This window comes from Penicillium chrysogenum, assembly GCF_028827035.1.
Source record: "Penicillium chrysogenum strain IBT 35668 chromosome Unknown utg000001l_segment0_segment0, whole genome shotgun sequence".
NCBI lineage: Eukaryota > Fungi > Ascomycota > Eurotiomycetes > Eurotiales > Aspergillaceae > Penicillium > Penicillium chrysogenum.
The window spans coordinates 905,338-920,247 of record NW_026622749.1 but is presented as its reverse complement, the minus strand read 5'-3'; the positions used below and the strand labels follow the sequence as shown (position 1 = coordinate 920,247).

Here is a 14,910-nt window from a genome sequence, read left to right as displayed (position 1 = left end):
AAGGTCTGCGAGGCTCTCGATCTCCCTAATTGGGCAAAAGCGGCGGCTCAGGAGTATCTCTCCGGTTATGAAGATCAAACAAATGATAGCTACATATACATATTTTCTTTAATTCGATACAGTATTTATGACGGCACAGCCTTAGCGCAGATGAACCCAAGATGAAAAGTTCGTGATCTAGCACTAGGGTTATTGTTGGAGAATACCCCCTGGATGGGATGATTCTTTATGCCATGCAGACTGAGCTCTTTCAGTTTGCTTGTCCTTTGTTAGTGCAGGCCCTTATAAAGACCCTGCTTTGCTAGTGTGCATAGCAAGAGTTTCTTCCTCCTCCATCTCCCTGGTAATATATAGCCTCAAGAGTTAGTAGTCAAAGTTATATACCTAAAGAGATTGCTAAAAAAAAAGGGCCATTAAAAAGATATATAAAAAGACTATCGGAGTAGACTACCTAAGAAGACCACTGAGAAGACCACTGAGAAGACCACTGAGAAGACCACTGAGAAGACCACTGAGAAGACCACTGAGAAGACCACTAAGAAGACTACGGCCGTATAAGCGGCCGATCATTTATTCTTATAGTAAAAAGGGAGGCGGTATATAATACGGTACAATCTAGGTAGGTATAAGGTCGGAGGTGTATAATATAATATATAGAGCGGTGCCAGAAGCGGTCTAAAATCAGGCATATACCAGGTATTTCAAGGCATCAAGCCTGAAAATCAGTCATTTGAGCTTTGGCCGTTATGCCCCTTCGCACAAGAGGCGAACGCATGAAGCGAAGATCAATATGAGCTTCGTCAATTTGCTTTACACAATCAGCTCATTACTGCCGACCGAGTTAAAGTGGGACAGTACCCAGCAACATCTCAATTTGCATATCGGTAAGGCTGAATACAAAGCAATTGCCGACGGTGGCCTGGTAGATCCCGATAGGGAAATGCAGGTCTTACTTGAAGTCAAGGCTATGCATCTCTCATCGAGTTCGGTAAAGGAAGTCTTGATGCAACAGGGACTTAAAATGCTAGCATGGATTACAACAACGCTCGGTATTCAATGGTCAAAGGGACCAAGAGTTCGAATAATCTTTCTTTGATGCAATTACTGCCACTAAGGTGACAGGTATAATGTGAAAGCCATCAAGAAAGAAGGATTCTTAACAGGGTGTTCATTTTCTTAGAGTAACCTGTGGACGTCAACCTTGAAAATAAGCAAAGCAGGATATCCAGCAAAATCAGCTAAGCAAAATCATCCCAGAAAATCAATTGCCACAAATCCTTGGAACATTTGCAACGGTGTTTCCTTCTGGAAAAGGCCATGCCCATTTTAGAAGCATGTTCAACTTCTCCAGAAAGTCTTTTCTGTCAACAATATCAAAGTATTTTTCCCCGTAAGCAGGCACGGCAATCATATGTCCTAGATCTAGGAGCTCCGAGAATTGAATATGAAGCTTGCCATCAAAATAGGATTGGAACATACGGCATCCGCCAAATTTGTCCATCAGAAATACTAAATGCTAATGATATGTTAGTAAAAGACTAACGATACCTAAGAAGGAAAGACAAACCGGGAAAGTAAAGTAGCACTCGTCCGACCGATCCTTATCCGACCGACTCTCATCAGACCGATTCTTATACGACCTTTTCCAGTCAACCTGCCTTATTTCTTCGTGGGTTAATGCGGCAATCGCAAAGAGCTCCATCGAGGAAGGCCGTTTATCACCACATTTCTCCTGGTTGCAGAACCCGACTATTGAGCGCTGGTGGCCCTTATGCTTATGGCAGCTTAGTGAATCCAGAGGAAATTCTAGCTTCTCGGTATTTGTACATTCAAAGTCGAGAAACTCTCGGCGACCTCCAAGAAGAGAATACGTCTCACTGGAGTGTAAGTTAGCATTTGAGAGAGATAAGATATACTTCATCCACTAACCGGTCTACTACCCATCCGCCATTAGGAATCCTAGAAGACTATTAGTAATAAGTTTATGAAGGTTAGGACGTATACAAACCCTTCACGGTGAAATTCCTTGAATGAGTAACCACTCCCTGTGAAGGTAAAATAGTTATATTGTTCGGTCATCATATCTGGGAACATGGCCATCTTGATTGTATCAAGATCCCATGGGTATTGGCGAGGACCTGGCACTTCAGACCAGCTTGCAACGTCTAGGAAGGGCGAAGCTGCTAGATCTGAATCGAGAACATCTCGAAAATCAACCCGAGGTAGGAAGTAGCTTGTAACCGATGGCGAAGAAATCGTACCAGTGCGGATATCAAACTGATGAAAATCGACTCCGAGGTCTGAAAGCTGCTCGTCTGTCATAGGAAGCTTCCTATTCTCGCGAAGGGTGTTATAGATCCCTTCCATTGTTCGAAACTGGTTTTTAGCGTAGTTAAATCTTGGAGTGTAAGAGAAGTAGAGAGTAGAGAGGAGTGTAAGAAGATATATGCAACGGTGGACATAGTAATGGATGTTTGCCGCCTGCTAAATAGGTCATATGAAACTCGGCTATCCAATCACGTTTTCCTGACCGATTATTTCTAGAAGGTTTAATTGGTATAGATGACGTTTTGGCCTGAAAAGACTAACAAAAGACTATGTATCGTAGGTTGCTGCGTTGCTCCAGGGCTGCATTGAGCGATTACCAAATCCACCTTAAAAGGTGTCGGAGCTGTGTCCAGCCCCGGTGCCGCTTGCCAAAGGTCATATGCCTGACTTTCCAGGCTTGTGACTTAAAATGCCAGGTTTATACCTGATTTTAGACCGCTTTTAACACCGCTCCATATGTTGTATTACATAGTAGGGGGACCTCCGACCTTTACGCAGCGGTATAAGGGTCAGGTCAAAACCCCTTTTACTAGGGGATCTTGATGCCTGGATGCCTTAATTGGCACCGCCCTCTACACCGCTCTAGTGTATTGTAAATCACTCGTATAAACATGAAGCTTTTCATCCCCATACAAATGCATACATCTCCATTTTGAAGGTGGTTTACAAGCTGTCTCTCTCCATGTATGAAATGAAGCCTTTTTCTCACATATAAATGCTTGCATCTCCAATTTTTGAAGGCTGTTTGCAAGCTGTCTCTCTCTCCACATAAGATATAGAGAACCCCTATTTGCACACCTCCAAACCCCTAATTGCACACCTATTTAAACTGCTTCCGGCAAGGCGCGTCTTGGCTGCCATTTTTTGCTGACTTTGTAAATTACTATGGCCAATTAGAGGTCACCCATTGACATCACGAGACCTTGCCCTTCATCTACCCAAGCCAAAAAGAATCACCCCCTATCTAGGTCCTGCGGCTGCACGAAAGGGAACCCATGAGCTTCCCTTCCCACGAGTGTCGTTTCTACCCAGGTATCGAGGGGGCTATAAACGTGCACCTTAGCCAGTTCACCCGTAAGATCAACGGTAGTCTCCAGTCTTCCATTCACCAACATGGAGATGGTGCCAATTCTCTCATAAATGAGTCCCCCATACATCTCATTTATGTTACGCATAATAGTCATGCCTCTCAACCAAGTACTCCAAGTGCATAAAGGCCATTCCGGTCGTGTTGTGTACTTCAGAGCTTCATCCTCGTCCACCTGTTCATTGCCAAACCTAGAGTTGCCAAAGTCCTTTTTTATCCAATCACTGTAGTCCATGTCACTAGGGGGAAATGGTAACTTCGTCTCCGCCGAGCGAAAGTCAAGGACGAGGTTCTCAACGGTGATAACGCGGTCCTCCAAGGAGATTCCACTGCTGCCTTTCTTGTCCAGCGTTCCATACAGCAAGAATCGTTCCAAAAACTCGTAGAAAAATCGACTGAGACCGTTGTTACCACGATACCTCCTTACTCGTCTCTCCTGGACGTCATTGCTGGTGAACATGTGTCCGAAAAGACGCACGTCTATATGTAGTGTAGATAGGCGTGTCGTAAGACGTGGAACTAATATCCAGGTTGTAAACATTTTCTCCTCATTTAGAATCGAAAGATCAAGGACGTAGGTGGTTTTCTTCATTCGATTGAGGATCGATTGAGTTTCTACCGAGGCTTGACGACTTGTCAAGAGCAGGGGCAGGCTGTTGGATGGGCCGTACGAGTCAGACACCTCATGACATAGTTTATGACGATGGCATGAGTCCCTGTATTGCCAGTATGTGATCTCTCCCCTGTGAGATTTGGATGGAGGCATGGGTGGGGTGCGACGGCCATTGATTGTCTCTTTGAAGATCATGAGACGGATCTCCAGAGGGAGATCCATCAAGGAGGGCATAGTTGTAGATCAGAGACCTGAAGATGTTTGAAGAGGTTGGCATATATACATCATGCATGTACTGGGATATTTCTGACAGAATCTGGCCCCGAGGGGGTTGAAGGTGCTATTGTAATTATCGACCCCATCCTGCCAAGGTTGGAAGACATGTTTGGCCATCCCCCCACCATGTCTTTCATGCCCACTCCTTTTTGTTGGACTAACATTCGATGTACACTCCTTAAGTGTGGTCCTCATTGTTACGACCATTTCAAAGCTACACATTATACTGAAAAAACTACTGAAAAAACATCAGAGAACATACATGTGCTGATAGTGAGTACATCGTCGCTCAGATCACAGAGAGGACAATAAAATGGTATATTAAATTAACATGATACGCCTGGAAGTATATGCACACCTTGCGAACAAGGGTCAACCCATCAAAAGAGAAACGTTGTATTAATATAGAAGCACCCCATCATGGACAAGAAACCTACCTGACCAGCTCCCACTCAGCAACATAAGCCCAAGCCATACCAACCCGGCCAACCTTCTCCTGGAACTCCTGCACTGTAACCCCACTAGCATCCTTCCGATCCCCAAAGCTAGTCAACACAGCCAACTGCAGCTTCTGACCGGGCGCACCGAGCATACGCGCACTGGGTACATCCAAATACCAGAACTCGCCACCGCCCGCGGGTCCGGAGCCCGGTACGTGCGTGAAAGGAAGCCTATCGTCCTCGCGTCCATCCACACCATGGATCATAAGCAGGAACAAGCCCGCATGCTGGATGTGGCTGTGGCGAGCGAGTGTCCAGTGCGGACAGAGGAGACCGAACTGGAAGCGCATTGCGCCCGGCGTGCTGATGGAGACGTGCAGGCCTTGCGGGTGGAAGGTCTTGCGGCCGATGCTGCGCTTATCGGCATCGCTGTAGACCTTTAGGCCTTCGACGCCGTTTGGTCGTTCCGGGTCTGTCAGGATGTATTCTTCCCAGGTTAGATCGGGACGTCCGTCCTCACGGAAGAAATGGCCTCTGTTTTCTGGGAAGTGTTTTAGACCGAATTCTTCGTTCGGAATCGAGAACATTGCTGGCTCGAATCGCTGCTTGTATGGCTGCCCCGCGCCTTCTATTGCTCCGGCGCCCCAGCAGGAGTCGATTAGCTTCCATCGGCCTCCGTCGATTTTAACGGCGTTCCAGGCGTGGTTGCCTTCGTATGGCGGCACCGGGGCGCCTGGAGCAAGAGCGTTGTGTCCGAAGCCTTTGCCGTGGCCGCCGACTACTATTGCCTCTAGGCCGGCGTGGGTCGCTAATGCTGCAAATAGTCCTGCGTAGCCTTCGCAGACTGCCAATCCAGTTGCTAGAGTACTGGCTGGCGTGGAGGGCTTCACGCAGTTGTTAAAGAAGGCATAGGTGTCGTAGAAGACGTTATGATGCAACCACGTAAATATCGCGCGTGCCTTATCTGTCATAGATGGGAAAGGTGCTGTCAACTCATTGGCCAGCCACTTCATATCCTGCGTGGGAAGCGATGCACGAGGATACTGGGCTGCATGGTTATCGGGGCCTGAGAAGTCCCGGCATGTCAGGCATTCCGTATCTGATGTAGGGGCTGGCGGGCTTGGAGACACAGCTGATCCATTCAAGCGTGGCTTTGTAGCCAGGATTTTGGATAGATCTGGACGAGAGCCAAGTGGAATTGGTGGTGGTGTTCCATTGGAGGCAGATTTACTGGGTTTAGGTGGAATTGTTGGACTTTTATCACCAAACCCGAACTGCCTAGCATCCTTGATTTGCGCAGCTGTCGGCGGAGGAGGCAATGTTCTCCGAATCGGCAGACTGACACTCGAGTCATCCCCAGTCCCATTTGTGTCTGCATGTACCCCAGGTGGCCGGCGTGGTGGCAGTCGAGGCACCGGGGGATCCTCTTGGGCCTCGTAGCGTGGAGGTGGGTCGCTAGGATGTGGAGACGAAGTAGGCCGTGGAGGTTGGGTGGGACGAGGAGGTTGACTCGGCCGTGCATGCTGACTTGGAGAAGGAACGGGTGGTTTGGACCCCGGTAGCGATATTTTGGAGCTCAATCGGGCAGATAGGCTCCCAAAGCTCCTCTTACTGCTAATCGTAGGCCTCGGGGGCGGCTCCAAGCTAGCTTGCTCTTTTGATCGGCGCGGAGGAAGGGCAGGCAGTTCTGCCTCGCCCCATGCAGGAGCCTTGATGCGGTTGTTCCCAGTAGAGTTCACCGAGGTTGTCGAGGCGCCTCGCCCCGCAGTTGTCGCTGTTGACGTTGTCGAATGTGACGCATCGGAAGTGACCGATTCAAGGGATGGCCGACGCTTTTGGTCCGTCGCTCTACGCGGTGGCAACGCAGGGCGAGCGGGGGTCGGGGGAGGCAGGCGATCTGATTTTCGCGTGGGCAATGGCGGAGGGACTTTTGGCTTTGGTTTCACTTCAGGCCGGAGAGTTTCCATTGGAGGCGGCCGCAGGACCGGCCTCTGGGTTCTGTCGTCTGCGGGTTCATTTCCGACAGATGCTCGATCCACCACAGAGCCGACTGCATCATATGAGGGAGGGTTGTTGGCTGACGCGCTCCGTTCGGGGGTCGGGCGGAATGATGGCCCAGGGCCTCCCGGTGGGCGGGCCAGTTGTGACTGGTTGAGGGCGGCGATCCGTTGCTGGATAGAATTCAACTGAGGATCCTCGGCCATGGCGCTTGAGTATATAATAAGGGAAAAGTCGAGACGTGTCTAGATAAATTAGACAGCTCTAGCTTAGGTACCACGTCCTTGGCTTGGCGGGGGCGAAAGTAGCCTTGTCGGACTCTGAAACACCTAGGATAATATGCAAATACGAATATTGCTGATAATTGGTTCAGCTACTAGAATCCCCGCGAGAACGGGGAAATTCCAGTGCATAAGAAAGAAAGAGAAAACAATAATTATTAGGAGGCTCAATTAAAGAGGGGTCAGCCCTGCCACGTACGGAGTACCCATGGATCCAGATCTATATTTGGAACACCAAGGTACCTGGAGTAAATAGCACACATAATATACATCTACAATATAAGAATTAGACGTAATGCAAACAGAAGAGGTTCGAATGTATTTCCAGAATATCATTTGGACTCCCAAACGCCTTAAGCCGGTGAAGCCCTCATCTGGAACACGAAAAAAAAAAGAGAAAGAGAAAGGAAAACTAGGTACGTTGAGAGATGTTGAAGGATGAAGATGAAGCAAGAAAATGACAAGGAGAAGGGTAGCAGTTAAAAAATAACAAGCCTCGAGATCTCCGACTGATAGTCTGCAACCTGTTCAGAAGAGCCCGAGGCTGTGATACAAACATAGGAAAGGTCAGGTACATCGTTGGAGAAAGGAAAGGGAAATTCACAAAGTGGTAAAGCCGTGAGGGTAGAGGGCCAGCGTCGATCATCAGCAGCGTCACTTCGTCCCAATGTACATCATCGTCAGGGCAAACGCGCAATTCTTAGACATTCTTGTAGAGGAGCAGAGGCTCGCCAATATTCTCGATCTCCGGAATGGTACACTTTAGATCGAATGCCTTGGCTAGAACGATCTTGAAGATCTGCAGTGGGTCAGCATGTGTCCTATCAAACTTGGAATAAGTCGAGTAGGATATGAATGGCTGCAACATACCTTTTGCACATTGATGCTGTGACTGGTGCTGCTAAATATCAGACTAGCCTTCATCGCTTTGGCAAATCGCTTGGCCTGCAATATGTTAGCTGCTGCGGGAAAATATACGAGTATCGCAAAATACCTGAATAGAGATCTCTTCCTGATCCTCACGGGGGAAGTTCACAAAGTGATCATATTTGGTGCCCACCAGGAAGGGAATGGCTGTCTTGTTGAAGCCACGTCCCTGGCGATACCACTCCTTGATCGAGTTCAATGTACTCTTCCGAGTGAGATCAAACATGAAAAGAATTGCAACGGCATCATTACAGACAAGCGGTAGCATATTAACAAACTCGCGCTGGCCACCAAGATCCCAAATCGAGAAGGTGATTTCAGTATTGCGAATTGAGATTGTCTTCTCCATAAAGTTGACACCTAGACAAGTTCTCAGTCAGAAAGAACATACCTACTGAGTGGATACAAATTCGACTTACCCAATGTCTGGATGTAATCCTCATCCCAGCTGCCCTCGACGTACTTGACCATCAAGCTGGTTTTTCCGATCTGCGCATCGCCCACCATGCCAACTTTAATCACCACGCTGTTCTTGTTAGCCTGGGAGGCTTGGCGCTGGCTGGCGTCTTGCTGCTGCAACTGGGAAACACCAGCCGCACGCTCTGGGCCACTGGAGAGTCCAGACCCGGGCCTAGAGTTGGGAACAGGGAGGGGGTGGTGGCTGAGCAATGGAGATGAGTTCTGCCGGGACTGGTCGGTATCCTGGGCGGCATATTCGGGGGCAGATTGATGAAAGTCGGTCGATCGGGAGTGATAATGCGCCTTCGAGTCGCTGTTGTAGCCATTGTTGATGGCGGCACGGCTGATTGTGTGGTCGGAAGCCGGCTCTTCCACATTGACCGAGACAGGCGCAGGCTGTTCCAGAGATTGACCTAGAGGTTGTTCGAGAGGCTGCTCCAAAGGCTGCTCGGGCGGGATTTCCTGTCCCTGTCCGTGTGCTTGCTCCTGTGCCCGTTGCGTCTGATCCTCTGGGGCAATCTGCTCAGATTCGGCAACGGCAGGAACAGCGGGCGCTTCCACCCCAGGGGCGCCAAGAGGCTCAAAATTAGGCTTATTGAACTCCATGACGTTTCAAGATCGGTTTCGGTGTAGAATTCAGAGATGCAACCTGTCAAACAAGTCCCTGGCTGTCAGCATATACATGCTAGATGGAAGATTTCAGGAGGTGACTGACCAATATCACAAACCTTAGGCTGAAATTCCAGCGCAATCTAGTGAGATTGCATGTGTATTGCCTCAAAGGATTGTTTTGGGAAAAATTGAAGGAGCCGAGAGCTGTGTTGATTCTCGGGAGTTCAAGCGGACAAGGGTTGTCCCTGAGTAAACAGACCGAATTTGGGGGGGGCGCGACGAAAGTCCGAATCAAAGCAAACAAATGCAGGAACCAGGCTGGAAACGAATGTCAAGTCTGTGATTCCTTCGAAACAGGAGGGCCCAGGCACATAAATAAGAACGTCAAGGCTTCTCAGGTACCTTCAGCTCGAGGCGGGCAACTGGGATCTGACGCTAAACCACGATAGGTTTAGCGCCACTCCCACGCTGTTGCCAAAATTTACGGAAAAAAAGTTCTTATCGCACATCCCCCCTCCTCGGTCTCGGCACTCTTATAATTAACACTTTTCCGCGGATTTCAAGATGTCCAAGAGAAGTGCTGAAGTGGACGAGCAGACCGCCGCCCTCAAGGCTGGCGAGCGGCCAATTTCAGATGCCCCGATGGACGAGGCGGGGGAGTTCGAAGACGAGTTTGAGGATGAATTCGAGAGTGAAGATGAGATCCTAGAAGCCGGAGTGGATGGTCGCCCAGATGCTGAGCGCGAGGAAGAAGAGAAGGGTGCGCGTTATTTATGGAATCTTCAAATTTGTTCAACCTGAACTGACCTATTTTCAATCTTATAGAAGCTATGGATGTCGACAAGGAGACTTTCATTCCTGGACGAACAAAATTGGCTCCTGGAGAGACTCTATCGCCCGATCCCTCCACCTACGATATGCTTCACACACTCAGCACACCATGGCCATGCCTTTCCTTCGATATTGTGCGCGATTCGCTCGGTGATAACCGCAAAACTTACCCCGCTACTGTCTACGCTGTTACTGGTACACAAGCCGAGGGATCGAAATCTAAGGACAACGAACTCATGGTTCTCAAGATGAGCGGCCTAAGCAAGATGGAGAGGGAAGGCGAGGATTCAGAGAGCGATTCGGACGACGACGACATGGGTGAACCCATTCTCGAGCACAAGTCGATCCCGCTGGGCTCAACAACGAACCGCATCCGTACCCACCAGACCCCCTCCCAGTCCGGTGATTACTCCAAGCCCCCGCAGACCCTTACCGCGACCTGGCTTGAGAACTCGCAAGTCGTCATTCACGATGTTACCGCCCACCTTTCCAGCTTCGATGTTCCCGGCACTATTCTTCCCCCTTCCGCATCTAAGCCTCTTTCGACCCTGCGCATGCACAAGACCGAAGGATATGCATTGGACTGGTCTCCGCTCCAGCCTCTTGGAAAGCTGTTGACCGGTGACAATGACGGATTGATCTATGCTACCACTCGTACCGAAGGTGGTGGCTGGGTTACCGACACCCGGCCGTTCACCGGCCACGCTTCTTCAATTGAGGAATTGCAGTGGTCTCCCAACGAGCGCAATGTGTTTGCATCCGCTAGCAGTGACGGTAGCGTTAAGGTCTGGGATGTGCGATCGAAGTCGCGTAAGCCCGCTGTGGACGTCCAGGTCTCCAACACCGACGTGAACGTTATGAGCTGGTCTAACCAGACCGCTCACCTTTTGGCTACTGGCGCCGATGATGGACAGTGGGCAGTCTGGGATTTGCGTCACTGGAAGCCCAATGCCTCGGCGCCTTCTGCTCAGATCAAATCTACCCCCGTTGCATCATTCGACTTCCACAAGGAGCCGATTACCACTATCGAATGGCACCCATCAGACGACAGTGTGGTGGCTGTTGGCTCTGCAGACAACACTGTCACACTTTGGGATCTTGCTGTCGAGCTGGATGACGAAGAAAGCCGCCAGGCCAACATGGCAGACATTCCTTCGCAACTGTTGTTCGTGCACTACATGGAGTCTGTCAAGGAACTCCACTGGCAGGCACAGATGCCTGGTACGCTCATGGCGACCGGCAGCAGTGGATTCAGGTATGTTATATTCTTGATAATGGGACGTGAACCAAGCTAACCAGCTCCGTTTTATAGTGTTTTCAAGACGATCAGTGTCTAGACGAAGAAAATGTATCTACGCTCCGACTGACTCGGGAATTTCATGTGCCATGTCTTGCTCATATACCATTTAAATTCTGTGGATTTTTTGCCTCCTCAATATCCTTATGCTCGGAGTTAGACCCTTTCCTTCAGATGGTTAGGGTGGGTGAAGAAAAAGATTTTGTCTTTATATCTGGCATAGTAAATAGACCTCTTTTCGCGAAATTCCTGGGCAATAATTCACTCCCGACTTTTCTATGCGTAAGCCTGTGATGTTGATGTACATTCCTCCTGTCAACAGCGGAATTAGGTCAAGAGATTCCGCCTCTGGAGGGGCACAATCTGCAGTGCGAAACATCAGCAGAGCAGCGGAAAATACATATCAATACTACTTCCACGGATTTACCCAGATAGCTACGTAAGTGTTTATCCTCGCCTATTAACACAAATGTACAAGGTATTAGCAGGGATAACCTGCGCCTATGGAAAGTCACTAAACAGGATGGCCCGTGTCAGATCGCCAATGCGCCATTAAATACTACATATTACATACATACATATGCAGCCTATTGTATGTGACGTGACCTAGCACATATCACAGGTCGCCTTTCGGCGCAAGTTGGCCTGGGGCCGAGTCGGGTGCGACCAATGGGCCAGTCGGGTCAATGATCCTCCAGGGCTGCGTTGGTTAGTGGCTAGTAGTGTACGAAGTAGCCGCGAACATTTTTCTTTGTTTATTAGGTTCTATGTGGAAATATATCGATGCCACTCGGAAACACAGAATATATAAGTGGTACAAGATACATTAGAGTCCAAGGTCGCGAAGATGTTGGGAGATCCACCTCTGCTGTGCATTGTGGTAATGTGGGATGTTTTCTTTGCGCTGTTAATGCGAAAAGACCCACTCAACGCTATATTGAACATTTATCGTATGGATAGTGGAATGCCATGGCATCAGTGCATATGGAGGCTGTGGAGTGGATTGACGCTCTAGGTATGACATGCATGAATTCGAATGGAGACTGTTGAGCGCATTTCAATGTCAGACAGTTTTGACTGTTGTGCTTGTGTTGCTCGGCACGAGACATCGGAATCAGTTGAGAAGTACATGTATATTGGCGTGTCTGTAGTGTCTACATCTTGAGAGTGGCCATACATTTTGAAGCAGGGTGTATACTTACATAGGTATGTACATAAGTGACTCCAAAGCTGACTGCATACTACGCAAGGTACCTCACGCTAGAAAACCAATCGATCTGATCTACCGGCCAAGTCTGCTCCTATCCAATCCGCTTAAGACTGTATTCACTTTCTCCCTCGTCATCGTGCTTGGGATAAATACCGCTAATGCACGCCCGAGCCAGTCTGGTCAATCACATCAGATCTAACTGCTCTCGCGTTGGCGTTAGCAAAGTAGAAACAGAAACAGGCTAAAACAGCTCCATTTTTACATCGGTTGTTCTCCGGTCAAAATCTCTCCGATATCAATTTGTCAGGTCCAGCCTCTTTCTTTTCTCTTATCGGAGAAATCGCGCGGTTTATTCCGCCTATCGGTAATTTTAACGTAAAGTACGGAGTATTGAAAGACCATATGACCTCAAGTACAAGGGTTGTCTAGTCCACATCCTATCGAGCATATGATGTTACATTCGATATCGGTGTGCATCTTACTGGATACTCCGTACTGGATCCAACTAAATATAAACATCTTCATGTCTGATATTAGCGCTGGATAAACTCTGGAACTCGCCACAAATGCTTCTCATTTCCTTGATGAAAATGCACTGTTCCTAGGTAGGTCCGAACACTCTGACGCAGCCGTACAATTGGCAGCTCGCATCCTGTATGATCCGACCTTATACCCACACTAAACTCTGATCGTCCACGCAGGGACTCGGGCCATCCAGTCAGACTGCGTGTTGGAGCGCCTGTCCATGCGCTGGGAAATCCTTTCCCGACTATTACTGCTGCATAGGAGGCAGCTGTTGCGATCTGCATCCGAGGTAGTATTGCTACTTACATGTACTCCGTACTCCGTTCTGCCCGGAGACATAACGTTACTACGCAGTACAGTATATATAAATCTTGATAGCTATAAGGCGTTATTTGTTATCGTTAATATACTGGAGTCATAATATCGACCATGCCGTATCAGCTCCCTTGTGCTATCAGGACCCGTACGTTATCCACGCACTGCACAAGTGGACAATAATAATTCCAAGGGCTGCCTGTAATTTCTTTCTCCAATTTCTCCATAGCTTGCGGGAGCTCCACTAGTCTCCGTATCTTCCGCTATCCACTATACTGCGATGAATTCTTATTGCTTGGATTTCGATTGCGTGTTTCAAATAAATATGTGGTTGGCCAGTTGATCGTGATCGTGTGCGACAATTGACGCCTTTGATCCTGACCGGGATATATTTTTGTTAATTGCCGTTATCCACGTCTTGGGTCCTCGTATGCCCCAACGCTGATCATCCGTGCCGTGCTGTCACCCCATGTCCTTTTGCCGCTCGATCTGGCAGTATTTACTTTTGGTCTTCACAAATTAAAAAGGCTATCAAATGTTACAAATATGTTAAAATATGGTAGGCCCGGTTGATTAAACCGAACTATTCTGGTCTGACTTGCTATCCATTAACGGTTTCATTTTGGGCCTACAATGACGGAGGCGAGACAACTCAGAGCCTCAGGAGACTAGACAGAGTCACGTAGGAGGCGGATTAACAACTAGGTGCATCAATATTCTTCTTCGGTTTAATCTGCTTACATTAAAGTCAATCGGGCAGGGAATCTACAATGTTTATCTAGACTGTTAAGGTCAAGCCAATGACGCCTTATCTCTGTACAAAAGAGTATTCTTCACAGATAATAAACCACACAACCGGGTAGTGATACCCGGTAAGGACTAAAACGAAAAAGAAACATTGAAGGCACGGCCGAAAGTCCGATCAGGGGTGTAAATTCCGCCATCCCGCGTTGATACCAGCACTGGCCACTTGGCCCCCGTGACAGGGCTAGGGTGTGCGCGCTTCGGAGAATTTATGTGGGCATTTCGTGCTTCTAGACATTGCCTGAGCCGGTGTATCATCTGTAATTTATTTGTCTTGAGTGTTACTAAAACATGACGGGGTGGAAAACGTGTATACACCCCGTCTTGATACTTGATATGCGTTGTACATATGGTATAGAGAACCGCGAAGCGCGGTTACGCAATAACGTTTGATGGACTCGGCGCTCGATATTGGCTAGTGTGGATTCAAGGATGTCCCTGCTGGCTGGTTTACGATGTATACCGTAGCCTCTAGTGTATTGCCTAGGTGTACTCCGTACTCCGTACATATGTGTACATTGTATGATCAGAGTCAATGGCGTCTGCCCCTGACTTACTGCCCGAGGTCATGACAAAGCAATGACCTTTTTAATGTGTTGGACCTGCATCAGAAGGTTGGCCGGAGCTGGCGGATGTCAGGGCAAGACTGTTTCCTGAGCTTGAGATCCGTCTAATTAGGTTAGATGGCCCGTCGTCATTTACATTTACGAGCAGCCTCGCTGGGTTGCGTAACATCGTGTTAGCTATGTTCAACACCGATGAACTGTGTTTGGGGTTTGTTGTACGATGCTTCAAATCCCTAGGTAAGACATGTCTTTGCTAGAAAAAAAAATTGCGCTGGTTCATCTAAGGAGTTAGGTTATACTCTGTGGCTCGCTGTCAGAAATATCGCACATTGCTCACGGGG

General features: G+C 48.5%; 5 protein-coding genes across 5 annotated transcripts; 1 reads left to right on the top strand and 4 right to left on the bottom strand.

Moving 5' to 3' along the window:
- Window positions 1-1,500: 1,500 nt before the first annotated feature.
- Window positions 1,501-2,367, bottom strand: N7489_000367 (uncharacterized protein; the record flags this gene model as incomplete). Its single annotated transcript, XM_056706122.1, has 4 exons — window positions 1,501-1,509; window positions 1,568-1,877; window positions 1,930-1,959; window positions 2,009-2,367. 4 exons carry the CDS (start codon window positions 2,365-2,367, stop codon window positions 1,501-1,503), a joined length of 708 nt encoding a protein of 235 aa, XP_056570424.1.
- A 914-nt stretch (window positions 2,368-3,281) lies between these two features.
- Window positions 3,282-4,262, bottom strand: N7489_000366 (uncharacterized protein; the record flags this gene model as incomplete). The annotated part of the gene is made up of 1 exon (XM_056706121.1): window positions 3,282-4,262. The coding sequence occupies one exon, from the start codon at window positions 4,260-4,262 to the stop codon at window positions 3,282-3,284; it is 981 nt and encodes a 326-aa protein (XP_056570423.1).
- A 475-nt stretch (window positions 4,263-4,737) lies between these two features.
- N7489_000365 (uncharacterized protein) lies at window positions 4,738-6,948 on the bottom strand (the record flags this gene model as incomplete). The annotated part of the gene is made up of 1 exon (XM_056706120.1): window positions 4,738-6,948. One exon carries the CDS (start codon window positions 6,946-6,948, stop codon window positions 4,738-4,740), a length of 2,211 nt encoding a protein of 736 aa, XP_056570422.1.
- Window positions 6,949-7,723: 775 nt separating this feature from the next.
- Window positions 7,724-9,015, bottom strand: N7489_000364 (Spg1/Tem1 GTP-binding protein; the record flags this gene model as incomplete). Its single annotated transcript, XM_056706119.1, has 4 exons — window positions 7,724-7,822; window positions 7,894-7,968; window positions 8,018-8,310; window positions 8,370-9,015. The coding sequence occupies 4 exons, from the start codon at window positions 9,013-9,015 to the stop codon at window positions 7,724-7,726; spliced, it is 1,113 nt and encodes a 370-aa protein (XP_056570421.1).
- A 570-nt stretch (window positions 9,016-9,585) lies between these two features.
- On the top strand, window positions 9,586-11,381 carry N7489_000363 (ribosome biosynthesis protein RRB1; the record flags this gene model as incomplete). Its single annotated transcript, XM_056706118.1, has 3 exons — window positions 9,586-9,781; window positions 9,847-11,107; window positions 11,165-11,381. 3 exons carry the CDS (start codon window positions 9,586-9,588, stop codon window positions 11,187-11,189), a joined length of 1,482 nt encoding a protein of 493 aa, XP_056570420.1. The 3' UTR covers window positions 11,190-11,381.
- Window positions 11,382-14,910: the final 3,529 nt, after the last annotated feature.